At 40.0% G+C, this 18,821-nt stretch overlaps 1 protein-coding gene across 1 annotated transcript in view; it reads right to left on the reverse strand.

Moving 5' to 3' along the window:
• Positions 1-1,754: 1,754 nt before the first annotated feature.
• KCNMB4 (potassium calcium-activated channel subfamily M regulatory beta subunit 4) overlaps positions 1,755-18,821 on the reverse strand; it is a 75,002-nt gene continuing 57,935 nt past the window's right edge. The window contains exon 3 of the mRNA XM_068971733.1: positions 1,755-2,502. Coding sequence (XP_068827834.1) covers positions 2,334-2,502 — 169 coding nt within the window. The 3' untranslated portion in view covers positions 1,755-2,333. The remainder of the gene's footprint in view (positions 2,503-18,821) is intronic.

Consider the following 18,821-nt stretch of genomic DNA (forward strand, 5'->3'; position numbering starts at 1 on the left):
CCAAATTGCTCTCTTTTCACGGTCTGCAGAATGGGTGAGTATCTTTGAGCCAGCTTTGACCACGGGATGAATAACACCTTTGGTAATGAGAGGACAAAGTAGACAAACTTGGGTTCCTGCATTACCTTAAGAAACAGACCTGCCCTCCCTGACCTGGATGACTTCTCAATTATGTCTGGATTGCCATATGAGAAAGAAAGAAATTTCTGTCTTACATGAGTCATCATATTTGGGGGTTTCTGCTCCAGCAGCTTATACCATTTCCTCATTTATATTTACAAAAAAGAGAGTTGAAATATTAAGAAGTTAAGCTTCTTTGTCTTCTGTGATCTTAAAAATGTTGTTCCATTGAATTTTATCTTTAATGATAAGTATAAATAAAGTGCCTCAAATTTAACTGGCTACAAGCAAGGAAGACTTTAAAACTATATGTGACCTCAGTAATTCAGCGTGCTTCTCCTTTTTTCCAAAAATCAACCTACAGAATATAACCAGGTATACTCTTTGAGCCTAAATAGAAGCATTTATTTAATATAAATGGATGAGTAAAAAACTGGTAAATAAAAACTCACATCAATATATATCAACTTCCCTTACCAACACGTATGTTCACACACTGTTTTTATCAACTCCCTGTAATCAATTAATTACAGATTATTGGATTTAGATAAAATGGATAAAGAGACTTCATCTACACAATACATCTCCCACAGTGTAATGCAATGACGTTGACTTTCTCTGAGGCCCAGTTTCACGTTACTCTGTGCTTCAGAATGGTTCACTTTGTTGCTGAGACAACGGGGATGCTGCAACAGAAAACTGGGATTGAAGTCAAGGCACTGTAGCTGCCTCAAAGGATGTCATAAATAGTGTGTTCAAGGCTTTTTTCACAGTGAAATCTGTAACACTTGAAATGGAAGAAAAATATCTTACTCATCCAACACCCTAGTCTTCCACAGATGACAATGGTTCTTTCAGTTAGTCGAGTTTTAAATTTAAGAAAACATTGCTATGTGGACCCAAAGTCAGGAAATCATCAAGCCACTAGTATCTTTCTTAGAATGCTGAGCAAAATAATTGAGGGGAGCTTGTCCTTACATTCCAATTTGGCTTTATTCTAACAGAAACACGTCTGAAGAATATAAGAAGAAAGCAAATAGAGTGTATGTTGTCAGTTTTTCCTCAACCAAAAATTTGTACATCTCTTGTAAGCAAAGGTTTGATTCTACATGGTAAATAAATAGAGGAGATTAGATAGTCACTTACATGTGATTCATATTTGGAATCTGAGTTTATGAACAGATGCAAAGAAGTGTTGTCTCCTCCATGAACTTTTGATAAAGGCACAAAGAGCTCAGCAGCAGAGTGATGTGAGCTGGCTTGCATCTCCAGGCTTGTCTAGGCAAACATTAACTGTAGCAATATTCTCATTTTAAAACTGAAAACATCAAGGCAAGGACAAAGAAAATAAAATTAACTGATTTTGATCATTTTTTTTCCTGACCTAAAAGAAAAATGAAAACAGCATTTAACTAAGCTGAAATGTGTCCTTCACATCATGTACATTCTACTGCAGAGAGACAAAAATCCATCAAAAATAACCTGAACAGATGAATAACGAGGCACAGTGCTCTTAGAGCTGGGACAGGCCTTGTTCAGAATCACCTCCGTAACTTAAGAAATAATCTGGTGAGAAACATGGAGTGTAGGGAGAATGTTTTCCTCTTTGAGGGTTCCTTGTTGGAGAGTCACAGAAGTGACTGGACACTGAGTTAACAATGCAGTTTTTCCTTTTCAAATAGGAGTCTAAAGGTACTCTTTCATACTAGAGACTGGGGGTTACATTGTGAGGTCAAGATTTGTGCAGGAATCCCTGTGTCCAAGTAAAAGTTTCACCTAGCAAAATCAAATGAAACCCATAAGACCCTTTTTTAAAACCCTGGTGTTCAAAGCATAAAAAAGGAACTAGAAAAGAACACAGACCACTCTACTTTAATATTTTTAGGTAGCATAAATCATAATAGTTTGTATTCTACACTGTACAATTATATACTGTTACTTCCCCGAAGAAAATTAACTTCTATAGGATCTTCTGAAACAGATGCTCCATACAGCTCAGAGCTTGACCCTGCAGCTATTGCTACGACACGTGGAAAACAATCAACGAGGTTCCAGGTCTTCCAGTTGTGCCTGCTTCTGCTGTCATTGAGGGGAAGCCTCTCGGAGACCTCTCACAGCCCCTTCCATCTCCTGGGCCGGGAAGCAGGCTCTGCAGGTAGATGTGTGCAGATGAGAGCAGCTGCTGGGCTTCACTTCCCACGAGCCGACTCCCCTTAAGAGAACTTGCGCTTCTTCATCGCTTCTGCCTTGACTGCTAGGCTCTTGGCACAGATGGTCAGGACCACAATGAGAACACCCACCACGAACGTCACCAGGGGCCAAAGGAAGCAGTGCAGGAGGACTATCTCGTCATGCGTGCGATGCAGGAGCACGTCGTCTGGTCTGCAAGACAGTGGAGAAGAGGAAAGAAAGAGCAGTCAACTGCCTGGGCATGGCAGAACTCTTCACAAGTGGAGCTCAGCTTGCTTTCTAGCCCCAAGGGTATCACCATCCTGGAAAATGAAGACTCCGCGCTGGCTATAAATACTGTATTTTGTGCTTCAAATCCATTACAGAAAGGTCTGAGGTCCTGAATCAAGTAACTGGTGCATATTATTTATAATGCAATTTACATGTGAAATGTCAAAAGTGCAGCGATCTCTTATTCTATTATTTCCCCCCATTCTTAGTTGCTTAACATATTCCATTTTCTCACTCATCCTTTAACGTCTGCTGACTCAGTCTAAAAATTACTTATGAGCTGGCGCTGTCAAGCAAAACCAGACCCAAAGGATGTTTTGCTTTTTACCCTTTCACACATTTTGCCCACCTCCCCAACGCTCCACCTCTGGCAACCACCAATCTAATCTCTAAATCTATAAACTTGGTTGGTTGTTGTTTTTGTTGTTTATACGTGTTGACATATTTAGATATAATTCCACATGTAAGTAAAATCGTATGACACATATAAAGACATTTGGTTTTCTTTGACTTATTTCACTTAGCATAATACCCTCAAGGTCCATTCATGTTGTCTAAAAAGGCAAGATTTTGTGTTTTTTTAAGGTTGAATAGTGTTCCACTATATGTACTATATATATATATATAAAATCACATTTTCTTTAGCTCCTCCAATTGTTGGACACAGGCTGCTGCCATGTCTTGGCTATAGTAAGTAATGCTATATTAAACATGCCAGGTACATACATCTTTTCAAATTAGTATCTTCAGTTTCATCAGATAAATACCCAGGAATGAAACTGTTGGATCATATGATAGTTCTTTTTTTTTTCTTCTTAAAAAAATGATTATTATTATTTTTTACTTTACAATATTCCAGAAAAATAAACGACCCAATCAAAAAATGGGCCAAAAAACTAAATAGACATTTCTCCAAAGAAGACATACAGATGGATAACAAACACATGAAAAGATGCTCAACATCACTCATTATCAGAGAAAATCAAAACCACAATGAGGTACCATTTCACACCAGTCAAAATGGCTGCAATCCATGATAGTTCTAATTTTTATTTTTTGAGGAAATATTTCCATACTATTTCCATACTGTTTTCCATACTTCATACTGTTTCCATAGCAGTTGCACTAATTTACACTCCCCTCAACAGTACACAAACAGTTTTTGTTCCAGTCCCAAAGAAGGGCAATGCCAAAGAGTGTTCAAACTACTGCACAACTGCACTCATCTCACATGCTAGCAAAGTAATGTTCAAAATTCTCCAAGCAAGGCTTCAACAGTATGTGAACCTTTCCCTTCTCCACATCTTTACCAATACTTATTATTTTTGTCTCTTTGATTTATTCTGACAGGTATGAGGTGATATTTCATTGTGCTTTTGATTTGCATTTCCCTGATGATGAGTGATGTTGAGCATCTTTTCATGTACCTGCCAAATGATCTTAATTTACACAAAAAGTCAGCTAATAAAAAGGAACACATTTGAGTCAGTTCTAATGAGGTGGATGAAACTGGATCCTGCTATACAGAGTGAAGTAAGTCAGAAACAGAAAGACACATACTGTATGTGCTCAGTTACTTCAGTCGTGTCCGACTCTTTGCAGTCGATGGACTGAACCCTTTGTCCATGGGGTTTTCCAGACAAGAATACTGAAGTGGGTTGCTGTACCCTCCTCCAGAGAAATATTGTATATTAACGTATATATATATGGAATTTAGAAAGACAGTTACGACGATCTTATATGCAGGGCAGCAAAAGAGACACAGAAGTAAAGGACAGACTTTTGGACTCTGTGGGAGAAGGCGAGGGTGGGATGATTAGAGAGAATAGCACTGAGACATGTATATTACCATATGTAAAACAGATGACCAGCGCAAGTTCGATGCATGAAGCAGAACACCCAAAGCCAGTGCTCTGGGACAACCCAGAGGAATAGGGTAGGGAGGGAGGTGGGAAGGGGGTTCAGGATGGGGGGACACAGGTGTACCCATGGCTGATTCATACTGATGAATGGCAAAAACCATCCCAATATTGTAAAGTAATTATCCTTCAATTAAAATAAATAAATGAATTTTAAAAAAGAAACACTTGCGTAAGTGTGCTAGAATCAAAGATTAGAAGCAATAATTATGCATCAACACTCATACCCTCTAACAAAACCTTCACATAGATTTTAAAAAAGTCAACTAAAGTCACTATCTGAATTTAGTCATGAAGACCTACGGTGTAGTCTTCAGGTCAGCTTCACCACGAACAAACAGTGAATAGTTGGATTTAATGCATTTTCCCATTTGAAACCACTGACCACTTTCTTGATAAATTTTGCAAAGTCTTAACAACATAGCTTAAAATGTGGGGGTTCTTTTTGCAATTCCAACATTGGTCTCATTCACATGAAGTAACAATATCTTCCACAAACCATGATATGTCATCTTTGGCCACTTAGAAAGAGATACTGGGAATTTTGCTTTCATACAAGAGGTTTACATTTTCAAGGTGTTGGGTTGACCAAAAAGTCCATTCATATTTTTCCATAAAATGGTACAGAAATGCCTGAGGGAACTTTTTGGCCAACCCAATATTTCTATTTTGTCCATGGAAAAGTTTGTTCCATTATACTGGAGTAGCAATGCTTCCACTAGAAAATAAAATAATCCAGTAAAATCAGTCTAATTGCCCTCAAGAACATCAGAGGCTTTAGAGCACAAAAGCAGTGCATTTAACAGAAGGCATTCCTGAGGTGCTCTCACTAATCACAGCTCTCATAATTCAAGACCTATTTTCCCAGAAGACTGACAAAGAATGCTGGGTATGTCTCTTCTATCTACAGTGCAGTCATCATGTAGCATTAATAACACTGGTTTGGCAGATTGGCTTTGAAATTACATAATTCTCACCCTTTTTTGTGCATAGTGTTTCAAATTCTATAAACAAAGTGAGATTTTTATTGACATTTGCTTTCAATTACAATTTGAACTAAGTGAATGCAGAGTCATTGTAACAATTAAGCAAAAATCATTCCAGCTTGCAGAAGTTACTCCTTTTTCTGAATTCTTGTACCAAAACATTTTCTTCAGGACTTGTGCTACCATTCAGAGAAGTCGGCTCACTATTACGTGGCAGCACGGATAGGAGAGGAGTTTGGGAGAGAATGAATACATGTGTATGTGTGGCTGAGTTCCCTTTGCTCTCCACCTGAAACTATCAGGACATTGTTAATCTGCTATACTCCAACATAAAATAAAAAGTTTTTTTAAAAAAAGACTTCTGCTACCACTGACTTGTGATTTATATTAATGTGCATATCCTTTGCTCCTGTAAGACCCTTGACTGTGTCATTGTCTGTTATTCTAAACATAGAAGGTGCTTAGTAACAGCTTCCCACTGATCAGGGGAAAACCATCCCAATTGCAGTCTTGTTATCCATGTAAAATTTCAACAAACTTCAAGCTTTCAATGTAAAAAAGTAGAGACCTGGGCCCCAAAATAGGGTGCAACACAGTTCGAGTCATATTTTACAGTCTTTGAAATCCCACCTATAGCACTGCCATGGTTCTTTTTTCAGCTATGAGGGCTCACAGCTGTCAAACTCTCCATCTAAGTGCGTAAGGCAAGTGAAAGCTAAAGCTACCTTGGGATGACCCTCCTTCTTCCCTTCCTTCTTTCTGATTTATTTATGGCTGCATGGGTCTCGATTGCTGCATGGTGTGGCGAATTGGGGCTGCTCTCTAGTTGCAGTGTGCGGGCTTCTCATTGTGGTGGCTTCGCCTGTTGTCGAGCACAAGCTCTAGGCACACAGGCTTCAGTAACTGCAGCACATGGACCCAGCAGTTGTGGCACATGGGCTCCAGAGCAGGCAGGCTTCAACAGTTGTGGTGCATGGGCTTAATCGCTCTGCAGCATGTGGGATCTTCCCAGACAAGGGATTGAACCCATCCACGTCCCCTGCACTGGCCGGCAGATTCTTAACCGCTGGACCACCAGAGAAGCCCCTTCCCTTCCTTCTTACCTTTCCTCCCACCTACCTGCCTTCTTACTTTCCTTTCCCCTCTACTTCCCTCCCCTTCTTTCTTGGATTGTTCTATCACGCAGATTTGTACAAAGATGATCTAGAGTTTTCATCAAAAGGTGAGTCTATAGTAATGTGAATGTACTTAACACCATGGACTATGTAATTATACATGGCTGAAATAGTTGAAAAAGGGGGAGGTTGGTGGAAGGGGACTTGGATTTTTAATGCTGTTTAATTAATTTGCATGTGATTTCCATAATTAATGTGTTTTGCCGCTAATTTTCTAGTAAACTAATCCAGTATCTTTTCTATGCTTTTTCTAGACATTATTCTTGAGGTTGAATCCTTTACCACAGTACAGGCGTCCCCTCCCCTTACCTGTAGTTTTGCTTTCCATAGTTTCAGTTACCTTGAATCAACTGAGATCTGAAAATATTAAATGGAAAGTCCCAGAATAAACAATCCATAAGCCTTAAATTGTGTGCTGTGCTGAGTGTCATGGTAGAATCGCTTGTCGTCCTGCTCTGTCCGACCCACGATGTAAATCATTCCTCTGTCCGGAATATCCTACCTGACAGTCACTTAGTAGCTGTCACGGTTATCAGATCTGCTGTCACGATATTGCAGTGCTTGTGTTTGAGTCACTCTTATTTTACTTCATATTAACCTCAAAGCACAAGAGTAGTGACACTGGGAATTCAGATATTCTCTTACCGTGCCTAATTTATAATTGCCATAGGTATTATGTATAGGAAAAAACATAGCATATATAGGGTTCAGTTTGAAGTACTCCCCCACTAGGGGTTTGGAACGTAGCTGTATAGGGTTTACCTTGAAGTACTCCCTCACTAGGGGTTTGGAACATATCCCCCACCTGCAGGTAAGGGGCACCACTGTACTGTACAACTCAGCCAGGAAAACAGTCACAGATGAAAGGTGGTTGGAAGCATTAAACATATTTCTGAAACATAGTTTTGAGAAAAAGAATGAATAAAAGGAGGAAAGAAACAATAACTGGAAATTGCTGGACCCAGATATTTGCTTTATTTAAAAACTGTTTAGCATTCCACACCTACTAAAGCCCTTGGGGGAAAATTTGATTTTAATATTTCAAATGACAAAACAACATCATTCACTTGAGTTAGCCATGTTGAATTTGTAAATGCTTCAAAGGCCTTCTTTGAGGTAGAAATATTATATAAAAATGTACCTGGTGTCTTTAAAAATAACTAGTATCTGTTTCCATTTCACATGGTCCTAAAATGCTCCATGGTCTCCTTCAATGGGAATGAAGGGTACAGAGCATCCTACTTTAGCATAAGGATTATTTTGAAATGAAGACAACTGAGAAGAATCATATTCAAGGAAAGCTCTCCACACTTTCCCTGTTTGCCTGAAAGCAGGACATAAATTTGTAAAGGTATCCCCCACCTTTCTCTTCCTAGAAAGACAGAAGTTAATCACTGGAGACAACTCTAGACCCTAATAGCCCAGGGATGGCACCAAGGGAATCTATAAAATGAACTTTATTAACTCAGCACTTATCTTCTATTAGCTCCTCAAATATTTACCTCCCTACAATATGCTGCCCTGGAAACTCAAGGTCCTTCTCCTTCATCTTGCCACTTCTCTAATCATTTATCGCTTTCTTTTCTTTTTTTTTAAAGATGCCATAAGCTCAAGTTCTAACCATCTCTTTGAATCTCACCACTGAGTGCTCCCTTGCATACACATGGTGCGCATGTTACTAGACTTCTCTGTTTAATCAGTCTTTTTTCAGGTTAATTTACAGGGCCCCAGACAATGAACCCCTGGAGGAGGAAATGGCAACCCACTCCAGTATTCTTGCCTAGAAAACTCCATGGACAGAGGAGCCTGGTGAGCTAGAGTTTATGGTGTCTCAAAGAGTCAGATAGTCTGATCATGCACATATACACAAGAAAGGAACCTAAGATGGGTATAAGGAAAAACAGTTTTTCCTCCACTATAGGAAAAACTTATTTCTCTGCAGAGTAATGCTTAAGTCCACATTCAGTTTTAGGTTTTACTGAGATTATCTCTAAATGGTCTTCATGATATAAAGTCTGGCTCTTTCAAATTGGGCAGTTAGTGCCTTAATGAAAGGGAACCCCCAACTCTGCCCCAGCTACCTGCAATTTTATGAGGCAGACTTCAAATGAGTTATCAAACATTATTCCCCAGGGGATTTGGACTTAGAATTCAGCTTTCCATAATTCCATAATAGTGAGACTAAAGGGAAACATTGGGGGAAAAAAAGAATCATTATTTTCAGCATTTGCAAACTAGATAAGTGGCTTGATGAGATCTGAATATTATGTATTAAAATCAGCATGTTGATGAGGATATAGGCAATAAGCAAAAAATACAAATAATCAAAAAAGGATGACTACTTTGTATCTGAAGACTTCAAAGAAGTAAGCAAGAGATTTCTTTGGGGTTGTATAGAGATGCTAATGAAAAGCACTTCTATGCCCCGAGGAGGGTGCAGACAAATGCAGATAAAATGAGAGTAAGTGCTGTCTGTGCGTTCCCTTAAAAATACTTTCCTAAGGGTTGGACTTACCCTGAATAGAGCTTTGAAAGTATATTGTGAAAACAGTAGCCAGCATTTATTATGTGCTTACTACCCTCCAGGTACTCTGGTAGAATATTTCATCTGACTTCATCCTTAAAATAACCCTGTGCTGGAAGAATTTTTAAGTGACACTTTACAATCAAAGAAACTGAGGCAAGGAAAAATTGGTTTCCCAGACTTCCCTGGTGGTCCAGTGGCTAAGACTCCACACTCTCAATACAGGGGGCTCATATTCGATCCTTGATCAGAGAACTAGATCCTACACACTGCAACTAAGAGTTCACATGCTGCAACTAAGACCTGGTACAGGCAAATAAATAAATATTAAAATAAAAATAAAGAAAGAAAGGTTAGTTTTCCCAAGTTTACACAACTTACAATGATACACTGATTTGAAACTCTATCAGTATGATTTTTAAACCTGTACTACTTACTCTTTGGCCAGCTTTTCTCAAATTGGAATCACCTTGCTTTTTGTTGAAATGTAGCTTCCTGGGTTTCAATCCCTGGTTCACTATATCAGAATTGGAGGTTGTGGTATCCAGAAATACGCATTTTTAAGAAGCTCCTATATGATTCTAATACCTAATAAAGTTTAATAAGCACTGTGAAAAATTCTATTAGTTAAAAAAAATGAGGGTGAAACATGAGGTTGTTTAGCTGGCTATTTCTGAAACTACCTTATTGATCCTTCAGTCCATTTTCATGACTGCCTCATACTTTTGGGCATGTGCACTGCACAAAATGTGCCCTGGGGGACTTCCCTGGTTGTCCAGAGGGTAAGACTTTGCCTTCCAACGCAGGGGTTGCAGGTGCGATTCCTGGTCAGGGAGCTAAGATCCCAGATGCCTTGCCACCAAAAAACCAAAACACAAAACAGAAGCAATACTGTAACAAATTCAATAAAGACTTTAAAAGTGGTCACATTAAAAAGAGGTTTTTTTAAATACAATAAAGGTGCCCTGAGATAAGACAGGAGTGGGGAGCAGGAGGGCTGGCTATGGGAGGAGAGATGGGGTGGAAATCTAGATCCGAATGCTAGATTTGCCTAGGGTTAGGGGGGTGGTCCTTTGTTGTAACTGGTAAAAAAGCACCCTATAGCCTAGCAACTGACCTAGCGATACCACACAGGAAGACAAAGATTTGGTGTCTATCATCCTCAATATAAAAAACTGATTCCCTTTGACTTTGTCTCACCAAAGGAGATTTCCACCCCGCAATGCTTGTTTTTTTGGCTAACAGGGAGAAAAAATGTTGATAATCTCTTTTTTTTAATGGAGTGGAAAATTTCTTAAACTTATCTTAACCAGTTCACATAAAAATCTGAACTGCAATGGCACCCCACTCCAGTCCTCTTGCCTGGAAAACCCCATGGACGGAGGAGCCTGGTGGGCTGCAGTCCATGGGGTCGCTAAGGGTCGGACACGACTGAGCGACTTCACTTTCACTTTTCACTTTCATGCATTGGAGAAGGAAATGGCAACCCACTCCAGTGTTCTTGCCTGGAGAATCCCAGGGACAGAGGAGCCTGGTGGGCTGCCATCTATGGGGTCGCACAGAGTCGGACACGACTGAAGCGACTTAGCAGCAGCAGCAGCATCACATGATGGTAACAGTCACCACTGAAAGACAAGACGATCTCCTTCAAAGTGCTTTCTCCATGAAGATCTTATAGGAAACAGAGATCTTTCTAGATTTACGATCACACATACTTCTTATCTGAGCACAGAAACTTCCTTTTCATATGGGCCGCCAGAACATTAAAATTTTCCCATCTCCAGCAAGACTATGTTGACTTTTTTGGTGCCAATCAGACCTTTCATGCCTTGTCTTATTTTCTTCACACCTTTCTAATTTATCTTGCAAAATTCTGTGAATCTTTAGAGCACTCATTGAACCTTTCTTAGAATAGGCGTGTATCAATTATGTACATTTACACATCAGGTATACAATAAACATTGGAAATTATTTTAGTTGCCAAGTTTTACCCATATTTTTATGAAAAAGAATATGCTACCTCACTACTGAAAATTGCACTTAAGTATTTTGATGAAATCTCATTTCAAAGTCTACAAATGCCTCATCATTATCACAATCACAGAATAATTCTGCAGGCATAATGTCAGTTCATATATCCCAGGCCTCTGGTATAGCAGCATAGCCAAATGACATAAAAAAGGTCATGATTTCATCTTTTGAACCTTTTGAAGAGATTCTATCTATTCCTGCTCTGAATCTTGTTTATTATTGGTAACATGACCTACTTTTTTGAAAAAAAAAAAAAAAATCTGAAACAGATAAAAATAAAAACAAAAAAATTTAAATACAATAAAATCTTTAAATTGACAGTAAAGAACAAGTACAATGTAATTAGGATAGAGATAAAACAGAAATCCCAGGCTAAGAAAAGCTCCTGCCTTAAAGCATAAGTGGAACTTACCTCTCGAGCATCCCAGTGCCCAAGGAAAAAAGAACAGAGATGAGTTACACATTGTCATTATATAAAAAAAAAAGAAATGTGTCAGTTCACCAGATTGAACTTTTTGCTAAGGCTAACCTCCATAAATTAGGTTGTGTGCATTTTTACATGAAGCAATCTGTATAACACATTTAAAGTCCCTTAACAGCAGGTTTACAAAGCTGGTTAATGAAACCATGTTAGGGCTTTTCAAACACTGATTTCAAGGTCTCAGTTCTCCTGAGGTTTTAAATAAGTTTTCAGGTGAGGTTGATGATTACTCACATTTGGTAATACATGACCTAAACATTATTTCACTCCCAGTTTTACTAAACAGCACACACCTAAAGTACACAGTCTGATGATTTTCATAGTATACACCTGTGAAACCATCACCAAAATCAAGCTGCTCCCAAAGTTTCTTTGTACTCTCCGATAAGCCCTCCCTGTCACTCATACCCCGGAGAAGACAATGGTACCCCACTCCAGTACTCTTGCCTGGAAAATCCCATGGACAGAGGAGCCTGGTGGGCTGCAGTCCATGGGGTCATAAGAGTCGGACACGGCTGAACAAGTTCACTTTCACTTTTCACTTTCATGCATTGGAGAAGGAAATGGCAACCCACTCCAGTGTTCTTGCCTGGAGAATCCCAGGGATGGAGGAGCCTGGTGGGCTGCTGTCTATGGGGTCGCACAGAGTTGGACACGACTGAAGTGACTTAGCAGCAGCAGCAGTCACTCATACCCACACCTCCTACCAACAACGCTTTTTAAATATCAAATGTATCAGTCTGGTTTTCCACAATAACAAGAGCAAGTCATTCAAGACTGAAATCACTGAAAAGCAGTCTCGGTTATGGGTTGAAAGGAGAGTCTTCTGTCAGGTTAGATTCCTGACATTGAAGTGACAACACATTTTATATCTAATACTGAAGAACCTGACATGTATTTATTCCCAGAGAACTTTGCATGCAGTTGGGCTTCAGTGTTTGAAAGTTTTCTATAAAAGTCTCTAATGTATAGACAAATATTCAGTTGATATAAATCCCTGGCAGTTCAGTGGTTAAGACTTGGTGCTCTCACTGTCGTGGGCCCTGGGTTTGATTCCTGGTTGGGGAATTAAGATCCCACAAGCTGTGCAGCATGGCCAAAAATAAATAAATGAATAAAATAAAAACAATCCAAATATTCAGTTGAATTGCCACAGGTGCGAGGTGTCTATGGCACACAAGATTTTCAGGTAGGAACTTATTTAATCATTGATACCTAATCTGGAAAACTTTAATGTGGGTATTCTTAAATGTTTCTGTTTTCAGCAACATTGAAACTCACATGTTTCAAGTTTCAGAGCACATGGCTCTATAACCTGTGCTTGCTGCTGCTGCTGCTGCTAAATCGCTTCAGTTGTGTCCCACTCTGTGCGACCTCATAGACGGCAGCCCATCAGGCTCCACTGTCCCTGGGATTCTCCAGGCAAGAACACTGGAGTGGGTTGCCATTTCCTTCTCCAATGTATGAAAGTGAAAAGTGAAAGTTGAAAGTGAAGTCGCTCAGTCGTGTCCGAATCTTTACGATCCCACGGACTGCATGCAGCCCACTAGGCTCCTCCGTCCATGGGATTTTCCAGGCAAGAGTACTGGAGTGGGGTGCCATCTAGAAGACCAAATTAAAATGTACCCCATGAAGAAACTGACTTGATCCACTGATTAGTGATTTTTTAAAAAATTGCTTGCTACCTATAGATGTTGAAGATTAGCCAATAAAAACACTGAATTTGGTTTTGGCATAATTGAGCTGTGCTTACTAAGAGTAATTAACCAATGTGTTTATTTAGTTACTGTCTGAAGCAAACATAAGAACTTGGCAAGAGAGGACAAAGCATGTTAACTGTCCTCTCTTATAAACGATTGTGTATCTTCTTATACAATCTCAGGAAGGCACCTGAACAGCTGATCCAGAAGCTGTATCAAGTTATTGCTATAAATTACAGTAGGAAACGGGCACCAGAATACAGACCCTTTGTAGTATTCTTCAGGGTGATTTGCTGTATGGTGAGCCCATCTTTGTCCACTTGCTTTCAGCTATGATATTGTGATATGGGCTTTTTTTTTTTTTTGGTTGCTCTGTATCTTCCTTCCAGAATGTGGGCTTTCTCTAGCCGCAGCGAGTAGGGAACACTCTCTAGCTGTGGTGCCCAGGTTTCTCATTGTCGTGGCTTCTCCTGCTGTGGAGCACGGGCTTCAGTACTTACAGTGCCTGGGCTCTAGAGCACAAGCTCAACAGTTGAAGTGTACAGGCTTTGTTGCTTCATGGCATGTGGAGACTTTCCAGACCAGGGATCAACCCCATGTCCCCCTGTACTGGCAGGCGGATTCTCATTCACTGTACTACCGGGGAAGTCCTGTAAAAAGGGCTTTTAAAAGCTTGAGAGGTGTTCTATTGACATCACAGCTTCACTCCAGAGATGGCATCTATTAGGGTGAAAGGTTGATTATAGGTCTATAAGTGTTATGCTGCTGCTGCTGCTGCTAAGTCGCTTCAGTCGTGTCCGACTCTGTGCGACCCCATAGACGGCAGCCCACCAGGCTCCCCCGTTCCTGGGATTCTCCAGGCAAGAACACTGGAATGGGTAAACATCCTTATATTTTCTTAGCTGTTTTCTCCAATTAGATGAACTTAGAGAAGTAAATGTTTTCTTTATTTTTAATTGGTGGATAATTGCTTTACAATGTTGTGTTAGTTTCTGCCATACATCAACATGAATCAGCCATAGGTAAACATATGTCCCCTCGCTCTTGATTCTCCCTCCCACCCCATCCCATCCTTCTAGGTTGTCTGGAGTAGTAATGTTTTTTTAAAAAAATATTTATTTATTTGACTGCACGGGGTCTTAGATGTGCCGTGAGGGATCATCGGTCTTCACTGCTGCTGCTACTGCTAAGGCGCTTCAGTCGTGTCCGACTCAGTGCGACCCCATAGACGGCAGCCCACCAGGCTCCCCCGTCCCTGGGATTCTCCAGGCAAGAACACTGGAGTGGGTTACCATTTCCTTCTCCAATGCATGAAAGTGAAAAGTGAAAGTAAAGTCACTCAGCAGGATCAAACATGGACTCCCTTCATTGGGAGCTCGGAGTCTTAGTCACTGGACCACCAGGGAAGTCCAACAGTAATGTTTAATTGTATAAGAGTTGTTCCTCAGCTTGCCTATTCTTCATGGAGGAAATTACATCAAGACTCAAACCTGCATTTTTCAGAAAGAAAAATCTGCACAGAGCCTTGGCAGGATATACAGCAAACAGGCAGGTGTGATATTTTGGAGCAATAAAGGGTTACATTAATTATAAATAGGGAAGATTAGACTTTAAGTCCACCTTGATGGAGAGTTCTAAGCAATGCTGCAAATATAGCACCATCTTTCAGCATATGAACTTGAATTAGAAAATCCTGGGCTTAAATATGGGCTTTATAACTTGCTAACTACATGGTCTGAGGAAAAATAATTAATACCTTTGAGTCTTAATTTTTTCACCTGTAAAATGGGTATAATAATATCTACCGTAAAGGGTTCTCCTGAGGAGTAAATGAGATAATGCACACGAGGTATGTAGGCAGATAGCTGCCTAATAGTGAACATTCAACATTCCATAAGAGGTGGTATCATTAATGACTGTCATTACAAATTTGAGGCACACAACTCAGAAAATGATTTTAAAATGTTGGCAGTAACATAAGTTCCACAAATATCTTCTTCAGTCTAAGACTCCCAGGCTGAAGTCATAGCAAACCCTTTTAATCAAATTAGAACTCCTTTTGGTATCATGCTAAGTCGCTTTAGTCGTGTCCGACTCTGTGCAACCCAATAGACGGAAGCCCACCAGGCTCCCCTGTCACTGGGATTTTCTAGGCAAGAACACTGGAGTTGGTTGCCATGTCCTTCTCCAATGCATGAAAGTGAAAAATGAAAGTGAAGTCGCTCAGTCGTGTCCGACTCTTAGCGACCCCATAGACTACAGCCTACCAGGCTCCTCTGTCCATGGGGTTTTGCAGGCAAGAGTACTGGAGTGGGTTGCCATTGCCTTCTCCTCCTTTTGGTATAGATAACTTCATTTCCCTCAGGCTTCTTTGCCCCTTGTAGTCATCATTCCAGTCCTATACAGACAGGCTTAAAGGTAGCAGTGTGAAGAAAGACGATAGAGGAAGACTTCCTGGGAGGTCCAGTGGTTAAGACTCTGTGATTCCACTGCAGGGGGCCAGGTTTCAGTCTCTGGTGGGGGAACTAAAATCCTGCATGCCATACAGTGAAGCCAAAACAATTTTTTAAAAAAGAACAAGAAAGAGAATTCATTTAACAAGCTAATTGTTACAATTGCCCCCGGAAAGCTCAGGGCTTAGGGGTACTAATACCCACATAGTCAAAAATCCCTATATAATTGTACAGTTAGCCATTCTATCCCAAGTTGCTCATCCATGGATTCAGCCAACTGCAGATAATATGGTACCACAGTATTTATTGAAATAAAATCCATGTATAAGTGGACCTTTGCAGTTCAGACCTGTGTTGTTCAGGGTCAACTATACTTTCCATTCTGGTATACGTATCTTGAATAGAGATATGCAAGGGGGAAAAAAATCAGTAACACTAGTTGCTTGATTAGGAACACAAATAGAAATTATCCCCTAAATTTATCCCAAGCCATCATTTAGCAACATTAAATTATTATAGTGGTTGGGCTTATTTAGCAAACATTTTCCTACTCATTACAATGATTGTCCCTACAGATGCAGCCCAGACAAGTAACTGTCTCAATCCAGCTCTTCTAAAGCAGAGGCCTAGGAAAACCATGGCAATCTTGTGCTCCCAGAGTAAAAAACTTCTTTTAAGTTTTTATTCACACTAGGTAGTAATTATTTTTTGTACATCTGTCTATTTTTGCAGCCTGAGTCTAAGAACCCTGAAGTCATTAGGGATAATCCTTGCCTGAGAAAATCTTTCCTGCATTTTCAAGAAAAAAAGAGGAATTACTGTCAAGACCTGCAAACCAAGAGGATGTTTATTACTTTTTGCCTTTAAAAAGGGCAAATCAAGGAACTGATTTTATCCTACATTCAGCTTGGCATAATTATAAATCCTCTGTTTTTGTTGTTTGTTTTGTTCCTTAAAAAAACTTTTTGTTTTGTTTTGGGGTATAGCCGATTAACAGTATTGTGACAGTTTCACGTGAACAGCGAAGTATGACTCAGCCATACATATACATGTATCCATTCTCCCCCCAATTCCCCTCCCACCCAGAATGCCATATAACCTTGAGCAGAGCTCCATGTCCTATGCAGTAAGTCTTTGTTTAGATCCTTTGTGTTGTTCCATTTAAAAAATGGAAAAATAATTTAAACTATCCAGATAGTTTCTAAGGCAGAAACCTAAGACTGCATTACATTTGCATGAAATCCTTTCCTTTTCCACCCACCTCTGTGAATTGTTCAGGAAGAGTCACCTGTACCTGCAACTGTGACTGCTGGAGAGCATGACTTTCAGCTCCCTGACAGCATCAAAGAGGACGAGTCTGTAAAGTGGATGACGGTTTCGGCCCAGTACTTCCTCTGAGCTTTTCCTAAGAAAAGCTGTTCTTTGGGGGTAATTTGGCTTGTGGGCCTCTGAATTACCAGGTAAGCTATTTATTTCACACAGAGCTGTGTTTTCTGGCCAGAGTGCTTAAATTTAAGATTTAAACAGAAATAAACTAGAGAAAGGAAGACATCTACATTCTATTTAAGACAAACTGTTCCCATAATAGTTCTTACCTGTGTACCCTACTTGGTAGTTCCATTTTAAAGTGAAAATCTATGCCATTAAAAAGAAATCACCATGGGAAAGATGGGTTATTCAATAAATTGTATTGGGACAATACTGATCATTTGGGGAAAAGGCATTGGTTCTCCATCTTATTCTTTACCAAAAAAGAAAAGAAAAATTCCAGTTGGACTGAAAACCATGAATGCTCTAGAAGAACATCTGAATGTTTAAAAATAACACTGGAATGAGAAACACAAAAAGTCTTTGTAATGGAGTTTTTTGATACAAATATGTCCCAAGTATTCTACTGGACTTACTTATACTAAGAAGTTACTAATTGTTTATCAGAAATTAAAATTTAACTGGGTTTCTTGTATTTCAGTTCACTAAATTTAGCAGCCCTAATTTCTAAGACATGAAATATAGAAATTACTGAGAAAATATGAATGATCCAATTATAGAAATGCCTACATTTTTTTATAGCCAAAAAACTCCACGAAGACCCATAGGTAAAATGAAAACAACTAGCTAATAAAAATAAATTTCTTTTCATATGAAAAAGATACTCAATTCTTTAATAAAAGAACAGGGTAGTGTCATTGGCCAAGATGGTGGAGTAGGAAGACCCTGAGCTCACCTTCTCCCAAAAGCATCCAAAATAACAACTATTTACAGAGCAACCATCCATGAGAACAATGTGAAGACAAGCAGAAACGATTTTCCACGGCTAAAGATACAAAGAAAGAACCACACAAGATGGGCGGGAGGAATGGAGCTGACACACAGTCAAAATCCACAAGCTCGGGTGCTGCTGCTGCTGCTAATTCGCTTCAGTCATGTCCAGCTCTGTGCAACCCCATAGACGGCAGCCCACCAGGTCCCTCTGGGATTTTCCAGGCAACAACACTGGAGTGGGTTGCCATTTCCTTCTCTAATGCATGAAAGTGAAAAGTGAAAGTGAAGTCGCTCAGTCGTGTCCGACTCTTACGACCCCATGGAATGCAGCCTACCAGGCTCCTCCGTCCATGGGATTTTCCAGGCAAGAGTACTGGAGTGGGGTGCCATTTCCTTCTCCAACAAGCTCGGGCAGACAACTCACAAACAGAAAGATAATCACAGTCGCAAAGACTCTTCCCAAAGAGTGAGAGATCTGAGCACCACACTGAGCTCCCCAGTCTGGGGGTCCTGCACTGAGAAGACAAGCTTCCAGAACATCTGGCAGTGAAGACAGTGGGACCTGATCACAGGAGAGCTGCAGCACTATAGGAAACATAGACTCTGTGCTTAAAGATGCACAAAAAATATTGTGCCATGAGGGCCAGCACAGAGGCAGTGCTTTGAAAGGAACCTAGAAAAACCCACTTGCTGGTCCTGGAGAGCCTCCT

Source organism: Capricornis sumatraensis, chromosome 4 (genome assembly GCF_032405125.1).
Source record: "Capricornis sumatraensis isolate serow.1 chromosome 4, serow.2, whole genome shotgun sequence".
Classification (NCBI taxonomy): domain Eukaryota; kingdom Metazoa; phylum Chordata; class Mammalia; order Artiodactyla; family Bovidae; genus Capricornis; species Capricornis sumatraensis.